General features: G+C 40.4%; 2 protein-coding genes across 2 annotated transcripts; both read right to left on the bottom strand.

Moving 5' to 3' along the window:
- Window positions 1–36: 36 nt before the first annotated feature.
- On the bottom strand, window positions 37–3883 carry prlhr2a (prolactin releasing hormone receptor 2a). Its single transcript, XM_018669390.2, has 2 exons — window positions 3326–3883; window positions 37–2349 (listed from the first exon to the last, which is right to left on the bottom strand). Exons 1-2 carry the CDS (start codon window positions 3859–3861, stop codon window positions 1713–1715), a joined length of 1173 nt encoding a protein of 390 aa, XP_018524906.1. The 5' UTR covers window positions 3862–3883; the 3' UTR covers window positions 37–1712.
- Window positions 3884–10345: 6462 nt separating this feature from the next.
- Window positions 10346–16144, bottom strand: got1l1 (glutamic-oxaloacetic transaminase 1 like 1). Its single transcript, XM_018669674.2, has 8 exons — window positions 15885–16144; window positions 14796–14977; window positions 14346–14469; window positions 13197–13414; window positions 12937–13087; window positions 12219–12384; window positions 11846–11988; window positions 10346–11220 (listed from the first exon to the last, which is right to left on the bottom strand). The coding sequence occupies exons 1-8, from the start codon at window positions 16063–16065 to the stop codon at window positions 11081–11083; spliced, it is 1305 nt and encodes a 434-aa protein (XP_018525190.1). The 5' UTR covers window positions 16066–16144; the 3' UTR covers window positions 10346–11080.
- Between the last annotated feature and the right edge of the window lie 1859 nt (window positions 16145–18003).

Raw genomic sequence — 18003 nt, 5'->3', positions numbered from 1 at the left:
TTACAATTATGTACATTTTGAAAGCAATATAGGCCACATGCATAAGACAACTCCAGTTGTTGTCTTATGCATGTCTTATGCACGTTTTTCCAACATCTTGCTGGTTTCTGTTATGTTTAGAAATTATTTTATTAGTGGTAAGTTTGCAAATCCTTCTTTCTGTCCACAGTGATTAAACCAAGAGGCTGTCAAAAGTGTAAATGGGGCTGTTTATGTAAGTTTGTAGAAGTCCTAGTTGTCTTTTGAAAAAGACAAATACCAACAATGAAGTGATCCTGTTAACAGGTACAGTGTGTCTACATCCTGATGTATCTGCCATAGACCTCCATTCTTGTCCAAAAGCTATTAAAAACACATCAGTGAAAGTGATGTGATCCCTCATTATGATGGACACGGCACTGTAGTGTTTCCCCCAATCAATCCCACATACACTGTCCTGCTGCCATGAATACTACCCAGTGAACCAAATCCGCAGTTGAAAAATGTCCCCAAGAATTCACAATTTACTCCTGTTTGTGTGATGTTTGCAGAAAACCACTGTGACCAGCCGTTAGAGGAAATTATCTAGTCTTTTCTTTTTTTAAGGTTGAAAGCATGTATTTGGGACCCATTCTTGTGACCCAATCTTTTGCCTTAATTAGTAATGAACAGGCTTTTGATGAAACAGAAAGGCCAGGGAGGTCAGAGTGTGGAGAGACAGATTAACACACTGCTGGTTTAGGTCTTTTCATGAGATTTGGTAACGTTAATAGAAATACATTTTCAGCCTTATCCTTGAACAATGGATAAATTAAAACTTAGTTTACAAAAGGCATGATACTCATTGTGATTGCATCTGTATAAACACATGGTATTCAATTATCAGTCTACTGTTTTTGTGCTTTAAGGGGGACTCCATCAATTCTACAAGGTCTGTTTACAGGTCTTGATTATGGATGTACGTGTGATTTTTTTTTTCCTGTAAGCACTGAGCTTACCAGACTTTTACATGTCTTAAAAAAGGCAGTTGCTATCAGGTGGCTAAATGGAAGTCACTTGTTTTTGAGTAGCTATTGATGCTCTATCATCTTTTTATATACAGTTGATGTACTGGACATGTGAATAGCTAAAAATTAGCCTAATGCTAGCTGGTACACAGTCAGTGTTGCTGCATATGCAACCACATTACTACTGAATTTCATTTCTCTTTGTATGGTATCTTGCTTTTGATGGGGTTCCTTTCATGGATCTACTCCATGGTTCATTAATGGTTTTTTTCTTTCTTTGACATTCAACATGGCAGCAAATGCAATGCATTCTGGATAGTCGATGGGAACCAGAGTGATGCTAACCTCCGGGTTGGCCTACAAATAAATCCTTGCACCACTCTGTCTCTAACTGAACTGCTGGCTGTTAAACTGCACTATGAATAATGTAGACGCCAGGTTTTTGCAAAAGAAGGAGAATGCATGGAACAAAAACCTTTTTTAAAAAAAAACAAAAAAAACTGTCCATTGTGAGTCCAACAATGTCACATAAGTACAGTGCTAAATCAATGAAGTTCTCTTTTTTAGCATTATATTTAAAGAGGCTACCTCAATTGAGAGCTAAATCACCATACAGACTAGAGAATGCTACCTATATACAGCTAATTCTGAATGTCACCAGAACAAGATGGGTATACTCTACTGTCCAAAGAATTAAAGACTGACCAACAGTAACCGAAAAACGCTTCACAAAACCACACTGGCTGTGGCGCAGTTATTGGCTGAGATGCCGATGCGACGGCGGCACGTGAACATCTTGCGGAGCTCAGCGCGGAAGCGGTCGTGCAGCCAGGCGTAGAGGAAGGGGTTACAGCAGGATGAGCTCATCGCACACAGGTGGCAGAGCAGCTGAATGAGCAGAAAGTACCGCTTGTCAATCAGGTCAATGTCAATGTCCCGCAGAACGTTGAAGACGCTGATGGGCATCCAGCAGACGCCGAACGCCGCCACCACCAGACTCACCAGGCGGAAGGTCTTGCGTTTGCGCATGCGCTGAGCTTCCGCTTGGCTCTGGGTGTGGTGGCCAGGTACGACACAGTTGCGCAGTTTGACGGAGATGCACAGGTAAGAGATGCAGAGCGCCGACAATGGCAGGACGTAGGTGATGAAGAGGGTGCTGTACGCGTAGGCCAGCCGCTCCTTCTCCTGACCCATCCAGAACTCCTCGCAGATGGTGAAGCCCTCGTTCTTGAACTCCACGTGGTAGGTGTGGGCGACAGCTGGAGCCACCAGACCGCAGGACAGCAGCCAGATCCCTGACAGAAGGTAGGTGCACGCCAAGACTGAGATCCGCTTTTTCAAGGGGTGCACTGTGGCATAGTATCTACGAGGGAGGAGATGAGAGGATAGAGGAGAATTGGGGGAGAAAACGTGCCAGACAGTTAATTCCAAAGAAGAACAGCAACACGACAGTGCAGCTGTTAGTCACCACAGAGTACAGCCTCATGAAGCACAGAACTTAGCTTCCCAAATATCAAATCTAATTCAGATCTGCCACTGTATCCAAGGTCATCAGACAAAGCACGATCTGGGCTCCACAGCTTTGCGTCAGGAGCACCAAACCTTGGAGACATGAGCAATGGGTATTTTATATATTTTATTTATCATAGTCTGATGATTCCTCTCCCATAACTTTTTGTCCATCATACACAGATTTACAGAGGATAGGGATCAGTGCAGAGTGTCTGTTTTGAGCCATTGAGAATGTACTGGAAAGAAAGAAATCCTCTAACCTTTCTACAGAGGTAAATGGTATGTTCTGAATTTCCAGGGCCGCAAAGATCACCACAGAACCATCATTAAAAGAGAGCAGAGAGAAAAACACCTCAGGTTATCCTTGAAACGTCTCAAGTATCGCCTCTCAAAGAAATACCATAGTTCAGGCCTTGGCAAAAATACTTATGGTCTAAGTTATTGTGATATATTCCCAAGATATGCTTGTATATGCTTGCTGCACTCCTGGAAATTCAGTATGTAAGTTCATATATTTTCAGAGCTGGTATAATAATCCACTGCACGCAGGTGCCTACATTTGCATCTGCCTTTGCAATTTGGTGCTTTTTTTTTGTCAAGAGATAGTGACATTCATTGTGAGCCATTATGTACCATATTATTTATACATTGGAGTGGAGTTTATAAAAGGGTGACTAAGTAGCTTTGAATAAATGCCTCAGGCTGACAACCTCACACTTGATGTCTGATGACGCATGATGGGGTTTATCAGTCAGAGACAGGATGCATGTAAATAAGTTTCTTGTTTTTAGAGATTGTCTACAGTCTTCTGACTCATTATGACATACCTGTCCACACCGATGGCAGTGAGAGTGAAGACTGACACGTACACAGTCACGGGCTGGATGAGGTACACCAGGTAGCACATGAAACGCCCGAAGACCCAGCCGTGTGGGTTGAAGGCGTAGGCCAGCGTGAAGGGGACACACGTGGCGCACATCAGCATGTCGGAGAAGGCCAGGTTTCCAATGAAGAAGTTGGTGACGTTGTGCATCTTGCGGGTGCGGCAGATGACATAGAGGAGCAGGTAGTTGCCAAACACGCCCACCAGGGCCACCAGAGTGTAGCAGGGGATGATGAGCAGCTTGAAGGACTGCAGCAGCTCCACGCCCACAAACTGCGGGCTGCGTTTGGACGAGCTGTTCTGCAGTGCCACCTCAAAGACCTGACCGGTGTCATTTCCATTCACATCATGCATCGCGCATGGGGGGGTGAGCTCAGCTGCCCAGCCACTGCCTGTGCCTTCCATCCCACAAGGATGATGACAATCTAGAGGGTTGACATCAAGATTACAATAAAATACAGTGGATGTATTCAACAACATGCACAACAATATATGAAATACTGCCAAGCCAAGAATATGCTGAAAGACATGAGCATAAATCCTCCTACCACTGTAGACATCTTCATACAGTTTGTGTCAGTTAATTAAGTTCAATGGAAATTTTCCATTTTATCATAATCCTGTGTAAATGCAGATAAACTGTTCAGCTTAGTTCCTCTGTCCAATTATAATTCTTTCCCTTGCGATGACACATTTTCCAGTCCTGTGAAGCTCCAAAGAGAAAATCACTGCACTGACAGTTTCTTCCTTTTGTTAGAATACAGTAAAGTTTCCCCGTAGCCAAATTTAGAAACTGACACACAAATGTGTTTCTCTCTCTTTCTGTTTGAAGTCTTAAATGAGTGAGCTTAATTGCTGCAGTGCAATTCTGTGGGTTGTTTATCACCACTAGTCGTCTGCCTTTCAGTTATTCAAACACAAATTTCAGCACAAACAGCGAGTAAATGAGACTCTACCTGCTCTGGACTATCCATATCTGCATTTGCAGCACAGGAGGTGTTGGCTCAGATTCGTCAGTGCAACTCAAATATATTAAACCCAACTGAGGAAATTTAAAGGACGCACATGATGGCAACATAACAGCATGACAGGACACAACAGGACAATACTGACATGGTAAACGCTGTTGCTTCTGATTTGACAATATTAAAGCCACAATTAAAGTCTGAAATACCCTCCCTGGAATCACTGTCAGAAAAAAAGGGTCTTGTATAGAAGCGGTTATGTGGTGAACTGACGCTACAAAGTCGGACATATACTGTGTCAAGTAGAGCAGATGTTTTTGAATAAATTGTTCATAACACTGCCAGACAGAATAAATACATAATAAAATAGTGCCGGCAATGTTTTCTGACCAAGCACATTTTGAATAAACATCAGTGTATCAGAAATATGTCTTTAAAAAAAGTGAAAAGAGAATCTGCGATGCAATTACAAGGAAACTGTACAGTTATACAAATGTATGGATGGATCCTATCATGAACAAATGGAAACATTCAAATTCACGCATGAACAAGTCATTTGAAAGATTTCTCTAAAGGGAAAAAAAATTGAAATAATTTGCAGTGATCGACTTGATGCGTGTGTTTGCATAATTTCCATCTTTCTCTTTTCAACTCAAATATTTGCTGCACCGATATTTAGTCAGGTTTAACTACATTTACATAACATACCAATCTCGCATCTCGAATTGAAGAAAAAAAAAGAAAACAGAAAGGAGCCTATGGCACACCTACCGTATGTTGATTTCTCGGTCACGGAATATGAGTGCGGGAGAGATCCGGCGCGGAGCCTCTGTGCGCCTCTGGAGAGATGCGCGCCTCTCACACAAATGAGCGCTGAGCAGCACCAGAGCCATGCATCCGCACCCCGAACCTTTGGTATTTCATGTGCAATGGTCGTTTTGCATTGGCAGTTACCTAGGTGACAATCGTCGTAAAGCCTTAAGGGAAGCGATCAACAGGTGGAGTCGGGCTGACGAGGATGGCTCACTTTTTATATCTGCCTCTTAAACTTGACTGACAGCTCCGATGACAGCGTCTGTGGCTTTGTCTGTGGATAGTTTAACCTGAATAGCCTCAAGGAAAAATCATTCACAATGCTCACAGAACTGCAGTACAATTACACAAATGATATTTCCCACTAATAAAGGTTAGATTTTCACATTGAAAAACACAGAGGAACCTTTAATTTTCCATCATCCAGTTATAATATCAGTGATAGGTGATGGATTATGGTGACAAGCAGCTCTTTATGCACGCTCCATAGGTCACACTGCTGTCTGGATGAATGCAGCAGAGGTCACTGCCACAGTGGCTCTAATATTTGAACTGTCTTCCTTCACTGGTCACAAATATTTGTAAAGAGGACTAAGGGGCAGACTGATAAGGAGGTGACTCGATGTGATGTCTGTACGCTGGGTGGCTTTTGTGAGGAGAACAATTAAGAGACGGTTGCTCTGCAGAGCATGGTGTTTCATTTGTGCAAACCGACTCCCAGTTTCTCCTAAACATGCCAGCTGGCAGAGACAAAACAATCATTGCTACGTGCTGGTATTAGTGGACTGATTCTGAATCAGTAGCCCAGTGTGAAGCTAGATGACCAGGCCTGGCAAAAGGAGATCCCGGTGTGACATACGCAGGGGAAGTGGTATACACAGTGTGTCTGAGGCTTCAGCCTGTTCATTTAAACCTATAAGAGTTTGGTTGTAATCAATAGAGGTTAACTGGCTGCGCTCCTCTCCTCCTCATGCAGCAAGTCAGTCCCCTGTCAGCAGGATCTGTTAAGACAGAACTTAATCCTGAGGCTCCTGTAAGATGTCAAAGCACAGAGCAGAAAATACAATGGAAAAAAGAATCGTGCTAAAAAAAAATTTACATCTTACACTCAACTAGTAGTTGTGTATGTAGTAGTAAAATGTGTCATATGACTTTTGGGTCCAACTCAAAATTGTTGGTCAAGCAATTCACCTGGGAAGGAACCTGCACAGTTAAGTTAATCAGTAGATCATTGTGTTTGTTTCCCTGTCAGGATGGCTGGGTAAAGTCTTTCCAGATTTCAGGGCATTCAAGGGTTTTGTATTGTATGTTCTCCACTTCACATATGACAATAAATACTGTGCATACTACAGTCATCCTGTTTGACATCATAGGCTTAATTTTTTGTTGCTATAACAAGCAGACTGCTGGGAAAAACATGTTTTGCCTCATACATTCACTTAAGTAGAATTTACAGTTCAAGCATCAGATGAAATATTTAATCATAGTATCGTTTCATCCTTTTGATCATGAGCAGCTGTACAATTTTGTTTAAAGAGAGTTGAACCTACTGTAAAATACCTCAGACTGGCTCTGATGCCGATTCACCCCAATTGCAAAAGCAACTAAAAGGGCAAGGTTGGCAATCACCAATTTTTGAGAGTTAAAGTAACAGAAGATAGCTGACAAACTCATAGAAGTTACATGGGCAAACTGAATCGGAGGAGTAATGGTCACAAACTAAACCACACTGACTCTCCTGTTAATCGACAGACACTTGAGCTACTCAGCAGTAACACTATACATTAGCATCACAATCTAAGATGGTAGTGTCACGGTCTAAGAGCATGTGTTTCCATGGTCAAGCATGTGCAGAGAAGACAACAAAACGTCAGACCCTGAGCAAGATTTACCTAATGAGTCATCACGGAGCGTTGCTCCCGCCTGCTGTCAGCTTTACATCGCACTTGAATGATTCAACATTCACCATTCTTGAACCTTAAAAGACACATTATCAGTATGACTTCTCACCATTTAACCATGAGGAACTTGTATAGAATCAATCGGTCGTTCAGTTTGAGTAATATGTTCAACACTTAATTCATTAGTTTTTACCATTAATTACAGACATTCATGGCCCTCGGAGGATGAATCTTACTAAGTATAGTCATCCTCTTTTCTTGCCATCTTGAGCTTGAGTTTGTTTGAGTGAAGTGTTGGGTCAACTATTGGATAGGCCGCCATGAAATTTGGCTCAGACATTCACGGTCCCTTCAGGATAAACTGCATTTACCAAAAACTAATGACTTTCCCATCAGATTCTTCATCCTGCTTTTGACTTCCAAATACACAAAATATTATTGTTAAAACAGGAATTCATTGACATCCTAATTATCAAGCAGAGCTGATTCATGTAGGTGATGTGTTGAAGCCTCTGCAGATCAGGTCACAGCTAAGTAATACTGTTTAATGTTTTAGAGCTGTAGACACTGTAAAAGTATTTCAGAGAACTTGCTAAAACCTTTTCAACTACCTAGTTCACTGTCATAAACATCAACCAGAGCTCTTCTGACTTATGACTAAGCTGCTAGATAAACAGAATGGGATGGTTTTTGACAAACCCAGTTTACAGAGAAGAAATACTTCACGAAAGAATTGAAACCTCAAATTTCATATGGTTCCATTAAAGACGGAAAATATAATTTATTAGTAAATCAGAAGAGGCTCTTTAGTGAGAGAGTGTCCTGTCACAAGTATTAAGGCTTTTCAAAGTGTAGTAGAGGGTAATGCACAAATGAAGCACTATTTCTAATTACTGTTATTGCAGAGGATGACACAGTTCAGATGATTTGTGTGTCATTCTTACTCAATTTGAAATGAATTATTATGTTGCCAGGAAATCATTGTGATTTAGATTGTATTAAAGGCTCTTTTTGTTTGAAGTTAATAGCATTTGTTCACTCAGTGTGAGTCATGGCTAATCACTGATCACTGTCAGTCAGAGCAAAGTGCTCTTGAATACTGGGCCAACAGATAAACACCTGAAATCATTTATTGCCACGGTAATGACAAGCTGATCTGTGTCCACGCAGTTGTACCCCATCTGCCCTAAATTTACCAACTTGATTGGCATCTTGCTGTGACAGTCTGCTCAGACAAGACAAACTTAAATGGGCAATTATTCACATTGCTATCTGGCTTGTGATTACACCTTCACAGTCTGGGTTAACATCAGTGTTGCTGCTGGACGTGTGTACTGAGGAGAGGATTATATGGCAGAGACAGAAAACACTGGTTATCTGTTTTGTTTTGTTTTTATCTTAGTTTCTTCTTGCTCTGTGAAGCTATAGAGCTACTAATGCTGACATTGGTTATTTAGTAATGTCAGTAACTAATGGCATCATGCTAACATGCTCACAATGACAACACTCAAATGCTAATGTCTAGCAGCTATCACGTTTACCATGTTCACCATCTTAGTTTAGTGTGTTAACATGCTAACAACTGCTAATTAACATTAAACACCAGGTAGATTTGAGGCTAATGGGAATGTCATTAGGCAAGCAGCATTGACCCTTAAACAAAAACACTAAGCAAACTGAAATTTTGTCATTTACTTACCATGCTTTGCAGATCAGATATAAACCATTAATAAGAACAAATTTTGGTTTGTAGGTTTTGAAGAATCCCTTTGATCAACCGATCCAAATCGATAGTAGGCTCTTGTAAAAAAACAGTTACTAATGCCTTAGTGGCTCATTAGAATGTGAAAAACCGATGAGTATTTATGAATGGATAATGAGTACTGATAACAGAATTAAAACCATTACTTAAAACTCATAAAACATTTAAAAAGGAACCCTATTAGAAAGTGATGCCAAAAATGCCATCCCCAAATGGATACTGGTGTCAGTCTGAGCATTTCAAATTTGAACGCAGACAAAATGCATGAATGTACAATGTTTTGTTGTTTTTGAAACACTCACTTGCATATTTTATATATGCTTAGGATACGCATTAAATTCAGTGGTGGTCTGGTCTTGTTATTTATTAACCTGATTGATTTCTGGGAGATGCTTTTATTAGCTGGCAGGCAAGCAACACATTTGCTATTTACTTGTGGTTTATGCTATATAAGTTCAGTTTCCATGGTAATATTTGTATTTAGGCAAATCCTCTTTATTCATGTATGCAGTGAATAACTGCACATGGAATATAAGAATGCATGTCAACAACTTATCCTAAACTTGAAACTTGTGATAAGAGCAAAAATCTGCCGACACCATGTCCATGTAGCATGCTCAGATGCAAATCAAAGGGATCCAGACTGCGTCTAATGGCTCAGAGTCTGTATGATGGTGGATGTTGATTATCCTTGTTGTTCACCCGAGGTCACTGAAATGAAAAGACTGAGCGCACTGCCTCCATTAAATGCCCTGTTGCAACCTGTTTCTCAGAACTAAACATCAGGCAGTGACAATAGTGGCATAGCTCACCAATGAAAGGTGGGCTCCTGAGGATATAAAGTTAGTTAGATAAAAGCCGTATGTTTTCTAAAAAAGTGTGTTTTTCTTTAACAAAATAAGAAAATAATTCTAATTTTTGTATCGCTCCATTACTGCCACACAGACATGCATGATAGGAGAGAGGATTACTCATTGATGTTTCCAGCTGACCAATCATTTGCTGTGAAATACATTCATATTATTTGGAAATGTTTTTTAGTTGAGTGGAAAGGAAATGCTCCTAAAACCATTATTTGGACCATGTGACAGTAAAAGCCCCAAATAATTAAATACAAATAAAAACTCTTTACAGATGAAAGGTTACTCTGTGGGAAGCACCCAGCAGCATCAAGAAAATGAATCTTGAAATAAATAATTAAAAATAGTTTGGTCTCTTGTTTTTCCAATGTGGTCTTTTTTGCCACTTGGATAGTCAGACATGATTGTAGTTATTGATAGTGTAGTCATGGTCAACAAGTAATATAAGGCAAAAGATGCATCAGTCATACTGACCTGTGATATTTGAAAAAAAAAAAAAAAACTGGCAAAGAAATGTGTCGAGCTCACGTATAGAAAAAATGGTAAATGTCTGTTCAAAAACACAGACACAGAGGACACTTAAGACAATGTTTTAGTCAAGGTTGTTCCCTCAGCAAACCCAGTTGAATTATGAGTCACTGAAGACACACAGTCACTGATATATAACACAAGTCAAATCAATTTAATATAAAATGCCTCACATGTCAAAAGTCATGACATTAATCACAGACATGTCCATTATACATTATGGAATAATTACATAGGAATATATAATATAAATATACATAAATTATACTTATTATTAGCTAGCCTGGCTTTGTCTAAAGGATAAACTGGCCATGCTTCCAGGAATGGAAATTAGAAGCTGACATTATAAGTTTTTTTTATGAATTAAAGAAACCAGGTGAAACATGTGAACTTAAATCTTTAGAGGTGATGTTACTGTTTCACAGAGTCAAGCTAACAAGCTAAGGGGAGCTAGCCCGCTGCTGGCTATAGCCTAAAATTTGAATATATAAATATACAATGAAGTCTGTAACTCTTTGAGTAACTAGCAGTGTTTTGCTGCAGACACCAAGAAGGTAAAGAAACAAAATTTTAACAAAAGGTTCACTGCATTGCTGTCATATTGTTTTACCCTAACATGGCTGACCTATTGCAGGACACATGAACACATCCCTGGCTTGTGTATCTCACCTGAAAGGACATCACACCCTGATCTCTGATACAGTTACTAATGGCTGAATGATGAAAAGTCAGCGGCAGTTCAATAAGCAATTGCATTTTTCTAAACAGAACAATTTAATGTGATATATGAAAGGGTCAATCTGAATATTTTACAGTGAGGCTGAAAAACCCCCTTGCACTGATTTCAGATCTCAATCAAAAGCCACATGGTCAGAGTGAAGTGGTCAGCGCCAGATGGATGGACTCAGCTACATATTCCAGGTTACGGCCATTGATTGCACTCACATTTAGACAGCCACCAGGAAGGAGGTACACATGTCTCCTCTTTGACAGAAATTCCACCTGCTGATCTATAGCAGACCAAAAAACAGTAGAGAGAAACCACATAAGTATTCATGTCAATATCATGGGCTTTGATGCTTTATTGTAAAATACCAGTAGTGTTTAAAGAAAAGGAGAAAACATTCTGGTAAAATAAAAAAAAAAAATAAAATAACATATATTAATGAATTACAGATGTGATTATTAGTAAATAATCAGAGACCGTAAAACTTCTGTAAACAATGTTCCCTGCAAATCCCTTTGATGGCATCAAAATCATGAACATTTGTTTAATGAACACAGATTATGGTTAGGATCTGTGACTATACAGGCATAAAGTGAGTCAAACATATTTCAGAGCCAACTACAAAGTGCAATAATTGCATATTCTATTCAAACACAGACAGAATTACTCAGTTCAAAGTAATGAATCTATAAATATGTACGGTAAATGCCAATTATCAAATTCAAAGGATTATAAAGAGGAGAGCAGTAAAGCAAGCGCTGAGAAAACTTTTTTTTATTAATCATTAATACCCGACTGCGTTCTGTCATGTCATTATTAGAGGCTTGTGCGGTGAATCAGTTGCTGTAGATTAGTTAGAGACATTTCACAAGTCCAAAATGGCAGAAACTGTGCTGTTTCCTCCTCACCATTCAAGCCTGTGCAACAGTAGAGTCCACCCTGTTGAGTCAGGTGGTCCTGGCAGCCTGGAGTACCCAAAAGCCTCAGCTTTTCTTTCAGAATGTCTCTGATCAGCATACATCTCTCAACAATGTGCCTAACCTCTCCCTTCCTGTGAAACACAGTGGACAACATTCAGTGCAAAATGTTGAAAATGAAGAATTTTGTCTCTAGAACCATTAAATGCTAAGGACACTGCCTGTTAATCTTTTTGAAGCTTTGCATGCACAAAGGAATTGCCCCAAACAGTCCAGCCATCAATGGGGGACATCTACTGATACAGCAGCAATGCTACCATCCGAGCCACATTTTTTGAATACCAGATTGTGGAACGTGACTCACCACTCAACAAGATGGGCTGGGTTACTGAGGACTGTGGCAACGACATGTGCTCCTCCTACAGATGGCTGGGCCCACAGTGATCTGACTGCTTTGTCTGCTTGAGACTGCACAGATAACAGGAGGGAGTTCTGCTTTAAGACACACAGGAGGTGTCCAACAGCCTCACCTGATGAAGGGAAGAAGAAGAGGATGAACAGGGGTAAAGAAACACTTTGTTCCAGTGATAATGACAATATCACTGAGAGACATATTTGAATGAAAAGACAAAATAACCCCTCAGTTCTGGGCAAGTCAATATTCACCAGGTCATAAAGAAACAAGCAAAAAGATGATCTGCCTCACAATGAGTTACATGATGCTAATACAGAACTCTCAACAGAGTAAAACTGGAAGGCAACAGAAAATGTGATTGTGACTCTGTTGATACCATGAGCATGTACTCTCTGGTGGATAATCAGTAAGACAAACGTCCTTGTTCCTCTCCATTGTATGCAGTTCTAACCCTATCTGACTGCACAGAAGAGAAGAAAATTGAGTTCAGATTGACTTGCTGAGTTACTTTTAAAACAGCAAAACATCTTTGGGTTGTTCTTTGTGTTGATTTAACGTCACAGATTGGACTCTTAGTTTGTAGTGAAGGTTCATTTTGACGAGCAGCAAGAGTCCCTTTGGCCATAGGGGTGACAAATTCTTGAAATAAATTACATCATTATCTCACCGTATAGGCCAAAGCAGTGGGAGAACGACTGAGCGCAAAGGAGGTCCATCCCCTGCGATGCACAGTGCTGTACAGGCCACGCATCCCGCTCTAAATCTCCAGAGCAGAGCGCCTGAGCAGGCAGCAAGAGGAAAGGGAAAAGCCTGCGCCTCTGTTGAAACAGTGCCGAGACAGCAAATGACGATCCAAGCAGGAGTGAGGAGCTACTTGTCTGATAAAAATAACTTTAGGCTCTGAGCACAAGTGTACACGTCAGTTACCATCAAGAGTTGTGTAATCACGGCCCATTGATTCTGAGAGAGATCAGCTCCGGTTGGGTAGTGGGCAGATGCCGACAGAACAACAACACTTCGCTCAGGAGCCCTCTCCAGATCCTCCAGAAGCTTCTCCAAACAAACGCCCCGCTGCTTATCATCCCAGTAATAATACTCACGGATATCTTGGATCCCTGCAGCCTGGAAGATACCAGCCAGTGAGTCTGTAGCAAGGATCAAGACAAAATATTATATTAGATGCCTAAGGTAGAACAAACTCCTCAAGATTACCTAGCATGTAATTACAGTATGCTGCCACCACTGTGACTGAATCTGATTTTTTTCCTCATTTTATGGTAAATACCTTTTGAAAATCAGCTAATTATTGCCAACCCAAGCTGCATTTGTAACGTGTATTAAGTGTTTTACTTTAAACTGGCGTCTATATGACACACAGTATATTATCACATTTAAAGATCATATTCTATCATTTCTACACATGCACCCACACTATGCACACTGACATTTTTAATTCTAGCAATTAAATAAATAATAAAAAATCCCATTTCGTAAGCCTCACTTCCATGCGGAACTTAATTTTAATGTATCCGTTTTTTTCTGTTTGCAGGTTTCCTCTACCTCCAAATCTCCACGAAATCATTGGCATCTGCAAAAATAGTGAGACTGGAAGGTGTTAAATTCTCTCAGCGAATGTCTGCCAAGGGTCTCTGTGCCTTGAAATTAAGTCCTTCACATTTTGTCTTCCTTCTACACTCACTATTTTCATTTCCAACCTAATTCCCTCTGAAACCTCACAAATTAAAATGTGTCTGAAAGTCACAGTACCTTATGTGAAGGAAAACTTAGTTGCATGCTTATGGACAGTCATTTTCATATTAAATCCTTTTCTACACTACACGTAGGTTGCTATGGATACATTTGGAGGCCACTGTTTGCAACATTTTCTCATATGTTATTTGTGGTATGAATCTTCTTCTCTTGTTGATAATATTATGAGGTAAACGTAGTGTATATACAAGCAACACACTGGGATTATCAGCCACAATAGTTTGTTTTCTTTCAAGATTCAACATTTAAAAGCCTGTAAAGTCATGGTTCTATCTTTATGTTTTAACAAAGTGAGGTTGTTCTTACCATCACAAGGGGAAGACAGGTAGACTGGCCCACACCAAGCAGCACTGATATCATACCAGTGTCTCAAGAGTTCAGCCCCAAGACGCACAGCAGCAGTAAAACCAGGAGTTTGGACACCTAACGCCTGCAACAAAAGTCAGGAAACACCTCAAGTTTAATTATTAATATGACTATGATGCTAAAACACTGGAGTGCTGATCTTGTATTGATTTACTCTTGAGTTGAAGCTGGATATAAATCTGTGAGTGAATACTTATAAATCCCTCTGCACAGTGTGTTCAGGTAATGACGGTGCTGATTGATTTGATGATTGACTAAAGGCTTCTGCTTCATCTCTCTGTTCGTTCCTGTGCAAACTGAGGTGTAATTATACACTGTCAGTGTATATATACACTGACACATATATACACTGACACTGAGATACATACATACATATACAGTTGAGATTACCCGATTCTCCACTATAGCCCGAGAGCTCCTCCCCAAAGCAGCCTCTGTGGCTCGCCTGGTGAATTCAGATAGCCCGAGAGAAGATGGATACTCTGGACGATGAGTGGGATCAGAGCTTAACTGTTGCTTTATTTTCCCAATGAGGCGCAATTCAAAGGTCTTCCCCTCCTCGCTGTAATACTCTGTAAAAGACAGTTATTGCAAAAGTTTTTTTCATCAAATAAAACACAGTATAAAAATCATCAACTGGAAAAGGACAGGAAAGGTTATCGTGAGGGAAAACTGTGAGGCTCTAAGAAAGTCCAGCTTATATAAGAACTATTCCTCAGATATATGCGCTTCAGTTTTAACAGGCAGCAAGAGGTAAAAAGTTTAAACCAATGTGGCAACGTAGCTACCTTATAATAATAATCATTATTATTATTTTGTTATTGTACCATTATCAAGAAGATAATAAAGTGTAAAAGGGATGATTTCAGGATTGAGTTCTCTCACAGGTATTTCAAAAACACTCAAGCCCCCAGCTGCCCTAGATTTTTCAGCTGCTAGGTGATTAAGGTGAGTGGGAATCATACAAATCCTGGAGCTGCAGATCCCTAATTGGAGAGCTATTGGGTACACCACGACAGTATCTGTATTTATTGATTTCACTGAAGTTCTCTCTCTAGTTCACAGTAATGTGTCAAACAAAATGTCTATGAACCTGCAGACTGGGTCAGTAATTTAGCGTAAATGGATTACAGGCGTCGACTGTATCATTTAAGTCTCGTGCTCTGATTTAAGCTGATGAAAAATACACTCTGTAACAATAGCTCTTGTCTATGTACCGTGAACGCTACATGACTGACACCCGCGTGCATTTTTTCAGGCTACTCGGGCCTGGGGAAAGCACGTTATCTCACACATAATTTTATTTTTACGAGGAAACGGGGAAGACAACAACTTAAAACAAAATAATTAACTGAGGCTCAATATACGCAAATTGAAAGCCGTGAGCGACTATAAAACCCCACCCACCTCTCTTGTTTCCGGTTTGGACCTGTAAAGAAACACAAATTAAAAATCGTCAGGAATAATGTCGGAACTCACCTCTCCCCGCGAGGTAAACTTTCCTGGCCTGAGTGTCTTTCTTGAAGACGGACAACAGATTTGTTTCAAGACTCGCTGCTGCTGCTGTGGGGTGAGTATTGGTAAACACAGAGAGATGACCTCCTGAGTCTCGATTTTGGTTGACCTCTTTTTCATCATGGCCACTGCTGGGTCGGCTCATCTTGAACCCAGCCAGCTAAAACGGCCCGCTAGCTGCGAGCCTTTTGTTTAGGCACTGTTGCCAGGCTACAGCACGTATTTGGATACTGTCACCCCGGCAACGGTGATGGATGAGTTTGTCACTCCCTAATTTGTGGGGCCTGGTGAGTTTACTTTTGCCATCACAGTGAGCTATCATCAAATAGGCTAGCCTTTGTGGAGGGGTTATCAGTTTTGGTCAAGACGAGGCCAGTCCCGCTTGTATTGGCTTCAGCCTCCAACGCTGACAACAAATCAAAACTGACGAACCTTTGCTCCTCATTAAGGTTTGTTTTGGTGGATGTAAAACAGGCCTGTAGCCTCCTCAAATTAATGAAGACACAATGACAGCGTTTCAGGCTCTTAGGAATCAGCATGAGCTGGACATTTTTGCATATTCTTTGCAAAAGATTTCCTGTTTTCCTGACTTTCACTGATCCACCTCTGTACAGAGTAGATTTTTTTTTTAAATCCCAGCAGCAGAGATCAGTAGAGATCAGTCTTGCCTCTAGCTTTGCTGTCTAAATCTGTTAGTGATGATACAAAATGTGTTGGTACAGTAAATCACACTTCCTCACTCAGATCCTTTAAAGAAGAGACATCCTGCCTCCCCTCAGTAATAATAAAACACCACCATAGTGCTCAAGCGTCCGGCCTCTGGAAAATAGAGCAGTTCTTCTGGGCAGAGATTGGAAGAACAGCCATTTTGTGAGGATGAAGGCAGTGAATCTCACAGTGATTGAAAACTCAGAATCAAAGTAAATATCTTGCAGCTATTGTATGGAAGAGAAAACCAGTGAGCTAGGCTTTGTAGTTCACTTTATGAAACTGTTGATCACAAATCACTGCACTAGATGGCAGTAGATGGCCAAACCAGTCTCCTTTTAAAAGGAGTAATTTAAGAGACACTTTTCTGCAGCCTTCTTCATCCACTGTACTGTGTGCTATTTCTCCCAGTACTTATCATCAGAAAATAGCATTATTATGTGTAACAGTGGAGTTTTTCCAGGTAAAGAATAGGGGGAATTACATCCTTTCCTAAAATGTATTATATACCTTAGCTGTGGCATTGTATTTTGGACTAATGAGACAGCTGCCTGCCTACAGAAATCTTTATCTTTGCTTACTCTGTGATGGATTTTTCCCACTGTTTGTTGAACATTTCATGTCATTCTAGGGGAGTGACAACAAAACATTTCTGTGTGACTTTGTCGATTGCTGGATGTGTTTTCTTCACATCAAATTGCATTGTGGCAGCAGTTGAAATGTTTGTGTGATGTCAGGTCAGGATGTCAGGTGTGATATCTTTGTTTTCCCAATTGTCCCCACTGGAGTTAGAAAAATTACAGCCAAACAACAAAATGGGCCCAGAAACACAGGTACAAAGCTTTAAAAGCAAAGTTCCTATAATGAAGCCACTGTTAAATTCTGTGACTCCAGTCTTGTGGTCATCAAAGTGAAACACTTTGATTCATATATCAACAACTATACTGTCATATCAGGAGGCTATTTTTAGTGCGAGTAGTGAGAAAGACGATGCTAAAGCAGAGGTTGTAGGCTGGACCCAGTGGTATGTACCTCAGTCACGCCAATGTGTTACCAGGATGAATCTACGATACTTTATCCAATAAAGTGCTGTTGACTCAATTAGATTAAAGGACCTCTAACTGGTGAGCTCTGAAGTCTAGTGTCAAAGGGCTTTTTTTGTTTGTTTTTTTGTCCCGTGTCCTCAAAATATCCATCTGTCCTGAAGAAAACTGTGCTGTATCACCCTGCTCAGGACAAGCTGTTTGCACAGAAAAGGCTCAACAGAAAAAATAATCATGTTGAACAGAATACTGCATATTTTAAGTCTAGTGATTTGCATGTGCAATCAAGAGAAGAAAGAGAAAAATACGGCACACTTCAAAGTAGATCCAAG

Source organism: Lates calcarifer, linkage group LG13, assembly GCF_001640805.2.
Source record: "Lates calcarifer isolate ASB-BC8 linkage group LG13, TLL_Latcal_v3, whole genome shotgun sequence".
In the NCBI taxonomy this organism is placed as follows: Eukaryota; Metazoa; Chordata; class Actinopteri; family Centropomidae; genus Lates; species Lates calcarifer.
The sequence above is the reverse complement of the archived record's forward strand: the minus strand, read 5'-3'. Positions and strand labels throughout refer to the sequence as shown.